Source organism: Calliphora vicina, chromosome 4 (genome assembly GCF_958450345.1).
Source record: "Calliphora vicina chromosome 4, idCalVici1.1, whole genome shotgun sequence".
In the NCBI taxonomy this organism is placed as follows: domain Eukaryota; kingdom Metazoa; phylum Arthropoda; class Insecta; order Diptera; family Calliphoridae; genus Calliphora; species Calliphora vicina.
In genome coordinates this window covers 102250656-102269981 of record NC_088783.1, presented here as the reverse complement: position 1 = coordinate 102269981, position 19326 = coordinate 102250656, and the positions used below count along the sequence as shown (strand labels likewise).

General features: G+C 28.6%; 1 protein-coding gene across 2 annotated transcripts in view; it reads left to right on the top strand.

Annotated features, from left to right (window-relative positions):
- LOC135957517 (zinc finger protein 37-like) overlaps positions 1 to 19326 on the top strand; it is a 36674-nt gene that overhangs the window by 783 nt on the left and 16565 nt on the right. For both annotated transcript variants that reach the window (XM_065508285.1, XM_065508284.1), the window contains exon 2: positions 4 to 54. In XM_065508285.1, the coding sequence (XP_065364357.1) occupies positions 4 to 54 (51 nt within the window). The remainder of the gene's footprint in view (positions 1 to 3; positions 55 to 19326) is intronic.

Below are 19326 nucleotides of genomic sequence, written 5' to 3'. Positions count from 1 at the left end.
CAGTCCGTTAAGAACGAAATGAGCTCTGATGAATCCAAGGATGCAGATGATAATGTAAATATAAATCTTTTTATTTTTGACACCCAACTCACTAAATATATAAGTTTAATGTTTGTCTAACAAGACTAAAGTTTATCAAATACGATTACATACTATATATCTTATTTTTTCAAAGATGAATATGTAATCGATTCAATAAGTTTAAATTATAGTTCGAACGAATTTTCCGATATCAGATTTGGCCAAAAATTCGGTTTCCAAAAATTTACGTTAATAGAGCAAAATTTTGCACAGTAGATTTGTTAAAGAAACAACAACAATAACTTATATCTATAATGGAAAGAAAAATGTCTAGAAAATCCTTATACAAACACGGGATCTAGTAAGCTCAAAGCAACACATTAGTATTTAAAACCCCGTGAAAAAAAACTATTATACTATAGTATTCAGATTAAAATAAAGATACAAAATGCAGGAAACCTGTAAATGCGCTGGAAGATGCACTCAAATTTTTCAGATATTGAAAATAAAACAACACAAAATTTGTTCGGTTTTATTTTCGCATTAGTAAAACAAATTATAGAATCTACTTTTCAAAGACTTTTATAGAAACATTTTAGTGCTGGCAAAAGCGATTTAAACAAGATGGATCCAGTTCCAAAAAAAATACACAAAAAGAACATTCAATTTGTAATGTTTTGTTAACTATGTATTTGAAAAATAACCAAGAGTGATATATTCGGCTGTGCCGAAACGTATATAACCTTCAACTAAGTATACTTTTAAAGAAAAATGTATAGGTGAAAAAATCTTTATTTCTGTGAAAAAAAATTGTTATGGTAAAATTAATATATCTAGGGCCTTCGATACTTTGATTTAAACCATATTAATCCTATATGAACTCTTTATTTATGAGGATCCAGAATATATATGTAATTATTACTTTGAAAACGAAAAGACAAACATATATACATACCTACCACCACTACAACATCTTAAGACGAGATTGATAAAGTCCAAATTAATTTTGGGGAAAAAAAATTGTGTTGAGAATTCCAAATTAATTGCGAAAAAATACAAAATTTAATTCTGAGTGGTTACGATAGCGAAAACAATTTTATTATTGATGTTAATAATATATTTATGTTAAAATTTAGTTAATACTTATTGTATTTAATTTACTTCGTCGAAAATAAACGTTTAAATACAAAAGGTTATGAGCACAGGATGCTCTTCAAATATAATTGTGTGAATGTTAAGCACATATAATAAATCCAAAGAGAAATAAGATTGATGCTAAAGCTACAAAGGGCTATTTCATTGGTTATGCCAATGATGAACGTTACCATGTTTAGTAAATGTCAAATATGATGTCAACAACATTTAAGTAAAAATAATAACAACAGATAAGATGAACTAAATCTAAAGTTTGAAGATTTTCAAAGACCAGAGAAAGATGACAACACAATTGAAGAAGAACCACGGTGCATATAAGATGAAAACTTTTGGATTATGCTAGAGAAAATTATAATTTAGATGAAGTCATAATAACGGATGATGATGATGAAGAAGTGGTTAGTACTAAAATATTATGGGGAAAGCGGTCAAGGGATGCTGAAAATTCTGATTTCCCAATTGCTAAACGGTTCAGAAATCGAATTTTGCTATAAAATTCTAGATACCATGACTTTGTATAGGAAATATAAGATTTTATAAATAGTAAAGATTTCAAAGAGTGCAAGATCGCAATGAATTCTCAAATTAATTCCCAAAAATAAAATGAAACATGGGTAATGTCAGATCCTCCTGATTGTGCAAAAGCTTTGCCCTCAAAGAAGGTGTTTCGTGTAAAGTTGAATCCTGATGGTATCATAGAAAATTTTAAAGTTGGGTTAGTGATTAAAGGTTTTACACTACGTAAAAGCACTCATTATACAGAAACTTTTAGCTCAGCGAGGATGACAACTATTAGAGCAGTATTAATTGTAACAGTTAGCAATAATATATACAAAACGAATTCATAAGTTAAAAATCAGTTTGTATGGTTAAAGTCACCGAAACAGATCGGTGTTTATTTATGAGAAATGAAAAGAAACATATTTTGGCGTTATATGTAGACAACGGACTAGTGCAGGAACTGATGAAATTGATGTACAAAATGTATTAAATGAATTAAGAGCCGAATTTAAAATTACTGCTAAGGAAGCAAATTATTTTTGGGATTAAGGATAAAGAATGAAAATGGTGCAATACAAATGTATTATAAACCTTATGCGAATAAGATATTGGAGAGGTTTGATCTACCTCAATGACCAAGATGGTTTAAGATTCCGAAAAAGGGAAAGTAGAGTATAAATCTTAATTTTACGATATGCCTGTCTAGTTGGGGGAATTATGTACCTAATGCTGGGTACTAAACCAGATATTGTATATAGTATTGTTTACTTATCTAGAACTTTAGATAGTCCTTTAAAATAAGATATTGTAAGATTCAAAAGAGTATTGCGATACATTACCTGTAACAAAGACTGTGATATTACATACAAGGCTGACAATAACTTAAAGCTCGAATGCTATAGTGATTAGGGTTTTTAATTTCCCGACCTTTTTTGATTCCCGGGAATCGGTAAAATTTTTCTATACATTCCCGGGTACCAGCCGATTCCCGAAATATATAATAATACTGTAAACTATGAATATTATAGCAAAATTTTATATAAAAACTTAGTGTTATAATCATTATATATAGAGCTTCGTTTTAATTAATTCGTAAACTTAATTCACTAAAATCTTAATACGTAATTAAAAAATGTCAGCCTTTCATGTCATAACTCCATTCCCAATATCTAATGCTTTAGCTTCCTTCAAAAGCTTAATTTAAATTGAATTAATTTTGAAGTTAATTAATAATTTATTCAAACTTTAAATGATTGAATATTTGTTGATTCCAATCAACTACAAATTGAGTTAAATGTTTTTTCTTCATTCAGTTTTATTTAGGTTTTAATCATTTTCAAATTGAATTGAAAAAAGGCTCTTAGTAAAAGGAATGAATTCAAATACATTAAACTGAATAGTTAAGAGATAAAATTTATGTTGATCTCTAAAATTTCCAAATTATTGGATTCAAAGGTGAATTTTTATAATACAACATCTGCAAAACACATTCATTATAAAGCAGTCTTGTTACCAAAATGGCCAAAATAATAATAATAATAATAATAATAAGAGGTCTATTATTGCTAAGATATAAACGAAAAACTGTTAAAAAAAACTTTTCATTTTTATTTAAAAAAAAAAATAGAGTTCTAACTTGTTTTCTTTATAGTTTTGTCACTTTTTAATTCCCGGGAATCCCGACTAAAAATTCCGGGAATCGGGTAGTGAAAAATTGGCGAAGTTCCCGGGAAATTTGTTCCGGGAATTCCCGGGATAAAAACCCTATTAGTGATGCTGACTTCGGATAATGTTTAGAGATTGTCAGATCAACATTGTAATTAAATGCGCTGTTACTGTAATTTCATGGATGAGTCAAATTTAACCGATAGTAGCAGCATCTACAACTGAAGCTCATAAATTTGCTGCTGCTGAAGCTAATAACGAAATTATATGGTAAAAGAGACTATATTCCGAATTATTTGTATATAAAGATGTTCAAATGGATAATAATACAGCAATACGATTAGCTTAGAATACAGAGTTTCATAGAAGAACTAAGCACATTGCTTTAAAACGTTTCTTCATTCGTGTAAATGTCTCCGAAAATTAAGTTACCAACTAGCTGATGTGATGATGAAGACGTTGCAAGCAACATGCTTAAAATATACATATATTTAAATATTCTTAACAGAAGAAACAATAGATGTTAATAATGTATTTATGTTTATATTTATTTGATATTTTGTATATTGTATTTAATTTACTTAGGGCGTGTGTGAAACGGTAGCAAAGTATGAGGGAAAGTAAATTTTTGATAGATATGAGGTGAATAAAATTTCCTTGCCCATAGGGCTACACCATGGTAGAACCAACCAGGTACAATTATTAGGGAGTGTTTTCAATATTTACCCCTACAACGTCAAATAACGCATTTACTCTTTTTCTAATTTTCTTTTGTTTGACGTTATAATTGAGAACGTACTTTCTAATAATTGTACCTTACTTGTTCTGCTATGGGGCTACACAAAATTTTTGACAAACGAATAGAAATTTTGACAAATAAAAAAAAATATACAAACTAAAATATCACAGATTATTACAGATAAGAATCAGCTGTTTTTATGAATATGGCAACCAAAATACAACCTATAAATAAATGTCAAAATGGTGGTGATTTGAAAAGAGGGACAAATATATAATGTTTGTTTGTCCCTCTTTTCAAAATACGTAACTATTTATTTATGTTCAATATTTCAAATTCTTTTAAAAAATTAAAATATTAATTTCTGAAAAACAAAATTTGTGTTAAAAGCTTAAAAGTTAAAATGCAAAATATTTTTGAAGAAACAGACAAAAATTCAATTAGCAATTTCCGCTGGGAAGAACTTTCTGCAGCATCAAGCCAATATAAGATAATATCATTAGGAAATAACTTCCGGCAATAGCAACTTCAGGGAAACTTTTTTCCTCTTCCGACAAATGTGTTAATTTGTGAATAAATAAACTGTAAGCATATTTAAATGACTTGCCACATTTATCACAACAAGGCTTCCGGGCAACTTCATTAGCCCGATGTTCTCGCATTACGTGCCACATTCAGCACATTTCAAGTGCTGATATTATTTTATTTACACAAATTTTGAAATTTGAATTTCAATGTTTATTTTTGTTTTTTTACAATCATATATGTATATATGTAGATGGTCTTTCACACTCATTACTTATAGAGAAAATGCTATTTTCTTTCTCGCTCTGTAAATCACGACTATAATAAAATTGTTTTAAACATCAAAATAACCATACGGTTTGATATTACTTATTTGACACCTATCATTAGTTGCATATCTGTATAATCTGTGTAAAATATGATAAGATACAGTTTGTCAAAAAATTCTTTGCACATAGAGAAAAAATAATAAAATTTCAAAGAAAACATTGATTACTAATATAAATAATTAACTTCTTTATTATTTTCAACACATTTTTTATAAACATATGTTTATTAATATAATAGATAACAAAAAAAATCAATTTCAATAAAACCATTCATATTTATAATAAAAAAGGACAAAAAAATCATTTTTTATACTGTCAAATAAATGTTTGCACATTCGATAAAATATTAAGTTTGTGATACATTTCCAGTGTTTTAGCTGCTAATATATTGTGTGTCCAACTTGAGCATCAATAACGGCTGCCCATTGAGTTAATTAGCTTAGTTATATCATATTCCAAGGGTATTTTGTCCCACTCTTCTTTAATTTATTCGTTTTGATTCTTTGGCGATATTTTTCCCACTTTTTTCTTTAAATGTACCCACAAATTTTCGATATGGTTAATATCAGGACTTCGGGCTGGGGTATCAATAACTTTTGTACAGTTTTATAGTAACCACGACCAAATAAATAAGAGTTATGTTTGGGATCATTGTCTATTAATATTTGTATTAAAACTTGTTTGAATTTACCGGGTCAACAAAACCGAATTTCAGAATGATAGCGGTTAAATCGGTTTTTAAAACATCAAGATAAACTTATTTCGTCAATATTTTATCCAAAATCCTGATTACCCCTACTCCCTTACTAGATATACAACCCCATACCATAACTGAAAACTTTCCAAACTTAACTGTAGGAATTAAATTTTTGTTTTCTAGAGCTGTCAGAGGTTTTCGCCATGAGGTTGCATCATGACAGTACAACATTATTTTTGTCTCATCAGAAAAAATTTAGTCGTCCCAGCACTCTGGAGGGAGTGAAATGTGCTCTATAGAAAATCTTAATCGTTTCTCAATATTTTTGATTTAGAGCAGGGGTTTTTTCCTAGCCATTCCTGAAGAATATTTGTGTTTTAGTAGCACATTTCGGAGTGTATCATGTGATACTCTTAGCCCATAATCATTTTCCACTTGCAGATTTTCCTTTATAATAATTAAAATAAAAAAGTATAATCTTTTTCGAAATGCGATTTCCCGCCATTATTTTTTTTTAAATATAAAGTCACTTGTAGAACTTAAAAAAAATATTTTTAACTAAACGCTATGCAGCCTATTTGCACAAAATTTAACCAATTTTTTTGTTTTCTTCACTCACACACAAAAAAATCCATAGGTTATATTTCCTAAGAATATAGTATAAATTTAACTAAGCGCAAGGGTAGAATGGCATTTACAAAGTTTCTTAGTTAATATAACTAAAATTTTAGATAATTTCATACATACCCTTTTGCACCAAAAATATTTTCAATTGACAATAAAATAACAAAAACAACATCGAAAAAGATACCAAACATCAAATAACTAATTCCGATAGTTATATTAACATAGTTTTTAGGTAAAGTGTATTGTTTGAATTACCTAAGGGCATAGATAATAAAACTTAGTTTTTAGTTTTCATATAAAAAGAAATTAACTAATTAAGCTTAGTTAATATAGCCTCGATTATTTTTTTGTGTGCAGTATGCAAAGATTTTTTTGACACCATTCATATTGAAAAAACATATATTTTTGTTGTTGGTGTTGTAACGCGTTTGTCAATTTTAAATATGTTGGTGGAGTCAGATAGTCGTAAGAGGTCCAATAACGGAATGTGTAAAAAAAAAACAAAAATTTAATGAATTTATTCATGGAATTCTTAAATATTTAATTTGTAAATCCTAAATAAAATGCAAACATATTTAAACAGACTGGAAATCGTATAAATTCTTGGTATGTATTTTGAATTTTCTAGACAGTTGTCAGAATTTATCAGAGTCAAAAGATATTTCATTTGGCACAGCAGAATTATAAAATTTTCTCACCATAGGAAAATTATAATTTACCATAGTACTTTGCTACCGTTTGGCACACGCTCTTAGTCGAAAATTATCTTTTAATAATAAAATTAAATATATAAGGAGATTCGAAAACGTTGGTTTACTGAGATAGTAGAAATTTAAAAGAAAACTATTAGACAGAGTGTTCAATTAGTTTCCTTGTTATGTCAAACTAGGTTAGAAACACAAACAAGTCATTTATGGGGAGTTATTCCCAGGTATCACAACGAGGATACACGATTGTCACTCTCAGGACTTGTCTACCTTTTTAACCAAACTACAGAAATATAATAAACGAAGCCAAAGAAAAAATAGAAAGACAAACTTTAGGTGTATAAAATTGAATTGAATACCATAGAGAAATCACTTAGTCTGCTTTTACACACAGCAAGTTTACTTGAAACAAGTCTCTTCGATTTCCTTTTAAACTTGCTCGACTGTTTACACACAGCAAGTCTGTTTTCAAATTTGCATGTCAAAACCTTATAGACGCCATAGTGAAAATGAGAAAACAAAAGAGAATTGAAGAGACTTGCCAATACAACAAGCAAGTGTGTACCCCTCTTCTTTCTTCTTGCCTCTCTCTCCTATAAACTCTAGACTTGCGCAAGAAAACTTGCCCTGTGTAAAGGCAGACTTAGAGCGGAAACTAGAAAAAATTCAAACAAAAAATACTTAACAAAATCAAACATACGAGTGTTATTTTTACATAATTTTTTTCTAATACTACTCAACACTTATGTTTCTGCCAACTGTGTTAGGTCTATGACAGGAGAGTTTTTTAAACCAAACCATGACACAACAATATAAGGTACACTCAGTAGAAAATAAATTCTCAATTATACAATATGAAAAAAATCAAAATCAAAGTTTGACGTTATAGGCAGCGTTGCCGCTTTGGTCCAATTGGACCAAAATTGGTAGTTTCAAGTTAACAAATTCACTTTTGGTAGTTTGGTTGGTTTGTTCCGATATTTGTCGTATTTTGGTAGGCTACGATATTGCTGAATACATAACTATTTTTAAGAACAAAATAATTAAAATAATAACGAAAAAACTACTTATGTTATGCCAAAATAATAAAACTACATATTTGCAAAATATGAAGATAGCTTTTTCTTAAATATTTAGTTTAGTCAGGTAAATGTGTATTTATTTAGTAGTGTTGAGTTCAAAAAATGCCAAAGGGCTCTCATAACTTTTATTTTCTAATAATATGTGTTAAACTCTGCTTCAATATTACAGTTTCATCTGAGACTTTAAATATCCAAATATGGAAATTAGGACGCGTACTTTTTTTCTATATGAAACTTATTTGTGTTGAATTTTTTCGGGATACTAACACTTTTAGGTGTTTTATGCTCGTTTAAGTAATTTTCGGAAGGGGGCCTTATATGGGAGCTATGGTCAATTATGAATTGAATTTTTATGTGTAATTTATTTGTAAAAATGTTATTTAATATCTATATAAATCAAGCATTTATGACGGATAATGTCTTATTTCTGGAGAACATTTATATGGGGGCTATGTGAAATACATGGACAACCAGCCAGACAGACGTACGGAAGGACATCGTGAAATCGACTCGAAAATAAAATCTCGAAAACTGAACGATTTTAACATATTTCTGATTGTAGTGTAATTAAATAATTTTCTTCCTCTGGGTAATTTTATAGCAGCAATAATATAATTTTAAGTTAACTCTTTACATATTTTGAAACGAATCCATATAGCATTTCTCAAATATTTTAAATTTGGTAGGATTTGGTAGGTTTTGGTAGTTTTTAATTAGAAATTTGGTAGGAAAAATATTTTATGAGTGGCAACGCTGGTTATAGGGGTAAATATTGAAAACTCTCCCTAGTGATTGTATCTTCTTCAATAATTGTATCATGAACTATAAATTGTATTATTTTTTAGTTTAGACATTTTTTTAATTTTTTTCAGAATTTACTTTATAATAATTCGGTCGGATATAAAAAAGTGTTTCATATTTAATGAAAAATATAAAATGTTTGTATATTATTATACTAGGATTTTAAAAATTTGATTTAGATAAATTCACTGTTTTCCAGTGAAAAATATAAAAAATTCGAAAATCCAAGAAAGTTATTTCTCGGGAATTCCACATGTTTTAACATATTCTGAACTCTTTTAATATACTTTATTGATTTTATACCGAAAACTATATCAAGTGTAACCAGACTGTCAAATGCCACACCCGGGAAATTAGGAACTCTATCTGTGACGAATCTTACATAACCTTCACCCTAGTATAAAGAAAAATGTATTGGTGAACTATTTTTTATGAAAAGAAGTGAAATATTGATACTGGGTTTCCCGGGAAACGGGATGAAAAAATTAATTTCCCGGGAATTTATTAAAACTGGAAAAATAAGCAAAATGTAAAGTATTTTAAAAAATTGTATTATTTTATGAAAAACAATACATTAAAATTCAGTTGTTTTAACAGAAAAGGGAACACATTTTCAAATCATAAATAGTTTTTATAGAAATTAATCAAAGAAAAATTCGTTTTAACGATAGAACTTACGAAAGCGTTAACTGTCTAACGAACTGTCATACTGCCCTAACTTTTTGACATTTATGATCAGTATATTGACGGCTTGGAGGCCAAACATTCGTGAGTATTATTCGTGACATACGGCCAGCAATGCTCATAACAGTGGCCAAAATTTGGACATCCAGAATGCGCTTCGTCTAGAACAGCCGCGGTGGATTGATTTTGAAAATAATTTTCAAATATTAATGCCATCTGTATTGATCTACCGAATAAAAAAATTATTTTGATTAAAATTTACTTTTTTGAGTTATTTTTATATAATTTCAAGTTCTATCGGACTTAAAAACACCCTTTATTTTATAAGACATCTTACAACCAATATATTTTTTTTGTGGCAAATTTTATAGTCCTCAAAGACATTTTTGTCCGATTTGCACTTGCTTCAAATAAAGCCAATTCTCGTATGAAAAGATTTTCAGTTTTTAATATTCGATTTTTGTGGTTCTCATTTACAATCATCCATATTCTGTAAGTCGTTGTCGACACAATCACCCTTATCGCGGTTGGAGTATGTGTTTACGCATACGACAGTTTCGTATTAGATTAAAGATAAAATGTAACCTGTTTCTTTAATCTTGTACGAAACTGTCTTAGGCGTAAAACACATACGCCAACCGCGATAAGGGTGAATGTCACATCGACAGCAAAAAATGGTATATGTTTCGCCGATAACGATACCAATTGACAGCCTTTTGTACTTTAACCCGACTTATAAAATTATAAAATTTTGTCAATAGTAACCATTTGTTATCGATATCGACGAAACATATACCATTTTTTTGCTGTCGACGTGACATTGTATAACTTATTTTTAACATATTTCTCCATTTGTGACTCGGAATGAACTTATGAGATACAATATGGTCAAATGTCTAAAAGATTTTAACATTTCCTTTGTTACATTATAATTTATCTGATTATGTTGTAAAGTTTTTAGGTAATTTATCAATGACATCAATCTGCTATATGTAGTTCATTAATTTCACATTGAATTTTTTTTGGTAAAGTGTATAATTTTATAGTTCAGCTTAATGATTAGGTTTAAAATATCAAAATGTGGAACAAGCTTTTCATCAGCCCGTAATACGTACATCTCGGATTCTTCTTATATATATTTCTCAATACATATGGTTTTAAATTTTTTGATGTTTTAATGTTATACATAAACAAAAAATTATAAATTAAAAAAACGGTAGCAAATTTAAAAAACGTATTTTTTGTACAAAATCGTTAATTTTTTGTAAACTTGTTTAAAATTTCGTGTCGGAAAACTTGATTATTGTTTTTCTTTTAAAATTCTCTATAAATAGTACATTTACATTAACGACAACTTATTACAGATATAAAATCTCAAATTTTAAATTTGTCGGGAATTCCCAACAATTATATCCCTGTCGGGAATTCCCGAACCCCTAAACTTAATTGATACCAATAATGGGTCCGTATGATACCTGGGAAGTTTGGAAAACCTATTTCAGACACAATTTTTCAACAAGATCGGTCGAGAACTCTCTGAGTTAGAGGGGGTAAAAATTTGACATTTTGGCCAAGCAGATGTTTTTTTCTTATCCATGTATCTTATTACCTATTGTTTTTAGGAAAATGCTTCCCAAATAGCTTAGATAGCTCTTTCATCAATTTTTCGAAAAAAATAAAAAAAATTTTAATATTTTTTTTTCCGAAATCAAAAACTTTTTTGACTTTTTTTTAAATGGGACCTTTTTTCTTAAAATAAAGCTTAGATATTTTCCTTGAAGACCTATTTGGTAGCTTAGGGGAATGCCAGTGGGAATATATTTATTTTGATAGATATCCCAATCGCATTCCACTAAGGGACCAAAATTATCCCAAAGGAATGGACCTATCTTTCTTTTGAGCAAAAAAAAAATTGTCTTGAGTTACAAAAAAAATATTTATTTTGATAGATATCCCACTCGCATCCCACTAAGAGACCAAATTGGTCTTCAAGGAACATATCTAAGCTTTATTTTACGAAAAAAAGGTCCAATTTTAAAAAAAGTCAAACAAGTTTTTGATTTTGGAAAAAAATATTAAATTTTTTTTTATTTTTTTTTTCGAAAGATTGAAGAAAGAGCTATCTAAGCTATTTGGGACACATTTTGCTAATAACAATAGGTAATAAGATACATGAACAAGAAAAATATCTGGTTGCCAAAATGTCAAATTTTGACCCCCTCTAACTCAGAGAGTTCTGGACCGATCTTGTTGAAAAATTGTGTCTGAGTTACTATCCAATAGAACTAACCTTGGTGCAAATCGGAAGACATCGACTTCAAAAGTTGGTTCACTTGACAAGAAATGCCCCATATGTATATCTGTAAGGTAGCAAACGTTTTCGTTCTTGTTATGCTATATTAATAAATGATAATCAAACAAGATTTTAAATATTTCGTAGAAAGCAAACAGAAAGTGGATTTTGCTGGAATCTATTTCTTTAAAAATAACACCAGTCCAAAACTACGTGTATTTAGTATGAAATTGCTTAAAATCTATATTTATCATAAAACTAGATGTCTAACAATTTGTGTTAGGAGAACAAAAGTTTAGTACGTAAATATACATTTATCAAAATACACTTATTTGTTAACAATATTTGGCACTATTAAAAAAATATACAATATAATATTCTTTAAAATATTAATGCGTTTATTTTTGATCCAACTGGAGCTGAATTACGAATTAATTAAATTTCATTGCTTATTTTATAATCCTCTTTTAAAATTAAATATTCAAAATGTTTGGCATACATTTCGCCACATAGTCATTTATTTAGATTAGAAGGGGTGTTTACTATAAAACACACAACCACTCGGAGACCCATAGGATTCATTGTGATACCCTAGATGTGAAGAGAAGATATGAAAATAAAGATGGGTATGAAGTAAATCCTGGTTCTCCGGGGTTCTCCAAAGACTGCACCATAGTAGAAAAATAGAAGGTAGTTTCATTCTCTCTTTATTTTTTCAAATTCTATATCTGACATGCTTAAGGATTTTGAAGTTTTCGTAAAAATAGTAATGCCATATCAATTTCAAATTTTCCCTTTGGGAATACATAATTTTCATTAATTTGAAAATTATTAAAAAAATAGAAAAAATATTTACCCAACAACAACAACTGTTTATGGATATATGTAAAGCTTGCGAAGAAGATTTGCCAAAACAGCCAATGGTGTGCTCCGACCATTTAGTTAAAAGTAATATTTCAGTTAAAACAAAGCGTGTGAGATTGGATATGAATGCTGTCACAATGAACACAAGGTTACTTCAAAATACTAATTATGTAAACAAATTTTGGGATATATATCACCGATTATTACCGATCATAATCCATTATTAGAATCGAAATTATTTGAAAATAAATCTCGTATTTCTAAACGGCGTACCCAAGGAATATTCGAGTTTAAGATTTGAAAATGAACCCCACAATACTTCAATGGCGGCGCTATGGGACCCAAAGTAGCGCACCTTCGACATGTAAATTTGTTAAACGCGTGCCATTTTTTGTTTTCCATCCGATTTCGAAGACTTTTTATATTTTCTGAGAGTGCTAGGCTAGATCTTGAAAATACATTCTTCCATGTGCTACTTGTCTCTTATAATTAAACCTCCATTTAAAAGATATAAAATATTTACATAGTAATAAAACAAAAATGAAGAAAATGCATACATGTAAAAATAGTTAACGTGTTTTAATAAATAATCGAACGTTAGGAATTGAATCAATAACTCCCAACACAACATAATACATTTTTATTTAAATAATAAATTAAATTACACATTTTTTGTAAAAAAAATTCTCGAAAATCATAATCATTTTTTGAAATGTGGCAACGCTTTTTATAATGCTCACAAAAAAAGGAAACTTCAAAAAACTTTATTTTAAAAAAAAAATTTATTGAAACTACCTTCTATATTTTTATCATGGACTGCACTAAGTACGGTAACTGCGTATGTGATGTTATAAAATCTTTCGGTAACGAAATCTCTTAAAATTGAAATTACAATGAAAACAAATATGAATGTTTTTGATACAATTAATCACCCTTATCGTAGTTGGCGTTTTTGTGTCGTTTATTGAGCGTTTTTATAAAATGGTATCGTGGTTGGCGAAAACGCCAATAAATACGACTCTGTATCCAAATATATTACAAGCTACCCGTTAAAACGGTCGTTAGAAAATTTACTCACGACAAGAGTAGAAAAAGTGAAAACAAGTAATAAATTTTACATACAATTTTTTTCAGATGATTTACAAACATTTTAGATTAAAAATTACGCAAGCATGTGCTTAAGTTGGTTAAAATAATGGAAAGGAAACCTATTTGGCTAGAGGCTTTAATAGAGGTTTTAATAAAATAAACATAAAAAAGAGTGGAATGAAATCGCAGACGATATACTTACAATACTGAATTGTATTGGACCACCATTCCGTACAGGTGAGGGTTGGTTGAAGGTATGGGCGGACTTCAAATTTAAATTAAAAAAAAACTGGCGCACAAGGCCAAAAGTCATGCAACAGGTGGTGGAAATTTGAAACAGGTTAAGTTATCACCATTAGAAGAGGCTGCAGTAAATTTATTGTATATGCTCACTAGTGTGCAACACCAAGAACCTTTTGGTCTTAAGCGACCGTTATGTGTTTCTCCATAGTAAAATATATCGGTTGAACAAATATTCGATATTATTTGAATATAAGAAAACTATGAAACTGCTGCTAAAAGCGTAAAATAAGTTCTTTAAAAAAATAGCCATCACCTTCTTCTAAAAATGAATAAAAGCCCACACTCAACACAATTATTTAAAAAATTAATTCATTTTTATTTAATAAAATTTAAAGGAATTTTTGTAAACAGCTATGATTTTTGACAATTGTTATAACAGGTTGCTTCAGAATCAAATAAAATTAGGTAATCTGTTACAATATGATTCTATTACTTTGCTGGCGTAGTCGAAAATTTTAAATACGCCTACAAATACGACAGTCGTCTAAATACCCCTACGCCAACCACGAATGTCGTCTAAATCCGCATACGCCAACCATGAATTTTTGCTACTTAAAAAAACTCTGAACTTTTTTGAGGAAATATTTTTAAATGATAATTTTCCCAGCAAAAACATACATTGAAAAGTAATGAGTTAATAAGCTAATATAACTACTCTTCCACACTAATACATTGGCATTTTAACACGTTGATGTCATTGAAGGCAAGTACTTACCACCTTCGCTTACAAATAGAAAGTTAAATAAGTCATTACCACATTCGCTTACAAATAGGGACTTTAATAAGTATAACATAAAAATATTATTTTTCATCTCATTCCATTTCACATGTGCATTAAGTTGGAATTTCAATGTATGGAAAAATTGAAAACACATCTATTTCAAAAACGATGGGCAGTTTTGTGTTAGGTTAGGATAAATTTTTCAAAAGTTTGAGCTCGATCGGTTAAAAAGACCTTGAGGTATATTTTTCGCAACTTTCATTAAAATCGGCACAAAAATATATAATATTTCTCTATCATTCATTTAGAAACTCCTAATATTGCAAAATTTTACCTTTGACCTTCACGATTTAAGTGTTAACGTTGTCCAGTTTTAGTAAAACTTTCAGAGTATATTTAGAATTATCTAGCCTATAATATTCTGTATAGGATTTAATTAAAATTTATAACAGTAACGAAATTGGTATTATTCACCAAAATAGTTTTTCCCGAAAATCACAAAATTTAAGTCGCAGGTACCGAAAAACTGTAGGATTTGTGGGCATCTTTTTTTTATATTTTTATTCCCTTTTATATTCTCAATAAATCCTTATGTGATGATCAAAAAATTCTGAAATTTGTTTAACAAATTTTTTAAAATTTTGAAAATGGAGTTTTGAAACTGCCGTTAAAAAACTTAAATTTGTTTGGTCATACATGCAAATAGGCTAACGTTATCCTACGATGACAAAAACACATATACAAGTAAATATGGATATATTTTAAGTAAAAATTAGCTTTTATTTTAATATTTATCAAAATATGTTAATTTTGTTTTTTAATAGCTTTAACATTTCTTAACTAATTTTTGTCAGTTATATCTCATTACAACGACAATTATATTATCCTTTTATATTAAATTGCAAAAATAATTTTTTAATGGCAAACTTTTTACAAAAACTGAAAAAATAGCATTTTTTCCCCTTGGAAATGTTCTCACGAGCTTTGACCCTCGTTCGGCCAATTTTTAACCGATCGAGATCAAACTTTTGTCAACATAAGAATTCTCTCACACATTAACATACAACATTTTTTTCATTTACTATAACGCTCCCTTCGATTAAAAAGTTAAAACTTTGATTCACTGTAAAAAAAAAACTGGACATTAAGTTTATTCTACAAAAATTATCAACTCAACATGCCCTTTCAGAATTATAGGGTCGCTGTTCTGTTCCAATCAAAAAGACTTAATTTTTTGGACAGTGTTATTATTATTATCATCAAAAAACTAAATTTCAAGCGAGTTCTTAAAAAAACCAAAATTTTAACAGCTATTTCCCTGAAACACTCAAAAAGCATTTTCTTGCTAAGTATATTTTGTAAATAGCTTGAGTTCCTAATTTCTGATTTTTGCGTATGGAATCAGAAATTTTGAAAGAAAACTGTTTTTACTCATACAATCGGGGCAGAGTATTATATGGTCTGACTACAGCTTCTTGTTTGTTTTCGTTTGTCAATATTAAGTGACTTTTACTTAAGAAATAACAGTTGTCAAATAAATGGAAATAACGAAACAATGTCAATTGATTTTGTCAGTGATAACCAAATATTAGATCCAAATTTCAGTTTATCTGATTCGAATCGTAACATTTATAAAGTAAGGTTCTTAAAAGATTTATAAAATTATAATGAAAAAAAAAATAAATTTCAGGATTACCACGTTGGAGACCTTGAAGTTAAACATAAGTCGCTACCAATGTCATCAGCAAATAGTCGAAAAGACCTAAGAAACTCAGGAAAACAATATACTACCTTAACTGGTAAAATTATTTCTGAACGCAAAGTTCGAAATTTGGAGAATTGCAAAAGTAAATGCAAAGAGAAAATCTCAAAGGAACAACAACAATTAATATTTAATAGTTATTGGAAACTTGGACACCACCATCTTAGACAATGGTATGTGGCGAGTTTGGTAGATGTGCAGGGAACTCGAGCACAAAGAAAAAATACGAGTTTATGGAATTCCAGAAGAAAGCATACGTTTAAGTACTTTCTTGAAGTGTATGGTCAAAGGATATCTGTCTGCCAAAAATGTTTTAGATATACTCTATGCGAAACAGAACAGTTTATAAGAACAACAATGAGAAAAAAAATTGAAGGGACATTTAACGAAAGCGTTAACTGAGAAAATTGTGCAGGCATAAAATTTAAAAAAAAAAATCAAAATAAACTTCTACAAAGTAAGCAGCAGAATAAAGGCGGTTATCAATATAAAAGTTTATTGCTTTGATATCTATCAATGTCTTCCTATTAATTTTTTATATCATATGAATCTTTTTTAAATACAACTTTAGACATTTACAATAACTGTTCATTAACTACCACAAACCAGTATGTAATATGTCCTATGAAATATTAGCTCAATTTGATGCAGATGATTGATACGCGTACATGTTCCTTTTAACTTCTACAACATATTTCACCAGATATACATACTAATATTATATAGCAATTGTTGTCTAGGTCTGAATACATTAAATATTTTCAACAAGTCTCAAACATATGAAACAGATAATAGTCAGAAATGTAATTACTGTGACGTAACCATATATTTCGGTTTTTATTTATTTCGGCAGTATTCAGGGATATAGGGGGAACTTGGTAGATAATTCATAATCTTAAAACAAATTCAGTGAATTTGTATTTTGTACTTTCTACCAGACTCCTACATACACCAAAAACCAACGAATACACCGAAACTATGTATATAAAAATAATTTATTAAAATTAAACACTTGAAAGTCTTAGTGCTAAAACATGATAAGTCACATGGATTCGAGAACTGATTACTTTTTATCTTTGCTAACATCACTAGAAATAGTTTCATAAACATTTAACATACATATTTAATTTCTGGGCGTAAAAATATTAAGAATATTCATATATTTTTGTAAATTTATTGCAATAAGCCTTTCAATTTAAAATTATACACAAATACTTTATGAAATAATTACAAATTTAAAAAAGAGCAGAGCTCACTGATAATTTCAATAAACAAAAAATATTTTAAATAAAATATTGTCTATTAAATAAGACTAAGACTAATTATTTTTATTATAATAAAAAATGTTTAGTTTTCTATGTATTTTCTCTATTTTATAATTTCTTACTTTGTTTATTATATTTAGTTAATTTTTATTTAAAATTACTTTTTCGTTTGTTTGAATAAATTACAAAAATTTGAAATTCAATTTTAATTTTATTGAGATTGCATAATAAACTGACATACGCAACAGCCCAAGTCTAGATACTTAAAAGGATGTTTTTTTCCAGATTTATTAGGGGAAAACTTTAAAATGCATTAAATTTGATATTTATATTGTTTTCGAGAAATAGACAACAATTATAAAATTTAATGCCACAAAAGAAGGAGTCAATTTCTTATTATAAATAAAATACCAAATGCAAGCCGGACGAAATGAAAAACTCATACCCATTTACCATTAGTGATAATGGTTCCGTTTGTAATGTCTTCAAATTTCATTTGCGATGCCATAAGGAATATATAATCTGGATCCTTTTAGATAGAAGACGTTCATATAGCGATGCCCTTATGTTGGTTGAGATAAATTTTTAGAAGGCCACAGATATCTTATCAATACTTTAAATACCTATATCACAGAGCACAGAAAGAAAAATTATTACCCATCTCCTTGGGAGATTTTAGGTTTTATTCATTTAAATGTTGAAAAAATCACAATTTTATTTATGATTTAATTTTTTTAAAAAATCAATAAAATTCTAAAGAGGATGTTATCTTTAAAATTAATCTTAAATCAATAAAATCCGACTTCAGCATCATAATAACTATTTTTTTTAATTTTTTCAAAAATTAAAATCGCGAGATTATCGAAATTAAAAAAAAAATAAAAAAAAATTCAAATGACTCTAAAGAGTGTGTGTTTACCAAATATGATTAGAACTGAGTGCAATTTGTTTGTGATGTCTTCTGAAATTCATGATATAAGTTCGAGAATTGTGTTATTGAATAAATGGTAACTCGAAAATGGCCAAGGAAAAAGCCTATTGAATTTGGTTAGAATCGGTCCATTATTTCTCCTAGCCCCCATACGATTGCTCTATTTGAAAATAGTTAAGCTCTCATAAATATTTTAATTATAAACATATTCAAACCAAATTCAGCACAATTAAGTTATATATAAGCCGAGCTCTCACCACCAAATTCACGCAACATTCTCGAAAATGTCATTAATATACATAAATCTCTGAAATATGTCAGTATCCAAACAAAATTCAACACAAATATGTTTCATATATTCGCAAATCATCCCACCAAATTTTGTGACGATTGGTCCATAATTAGTCATAGGTCCCATATAAGGCACACTACCAAAAATTTTGGTATTCAAATAAGATTCAACACAAATAAGTCTCATATCAAAAGAAAACTCTTTATAATCAAATACTTGGTGTAGGGTATCAAGAGGTGGGGCTTGCCCGATTATACCATTTTACTTGTTTAT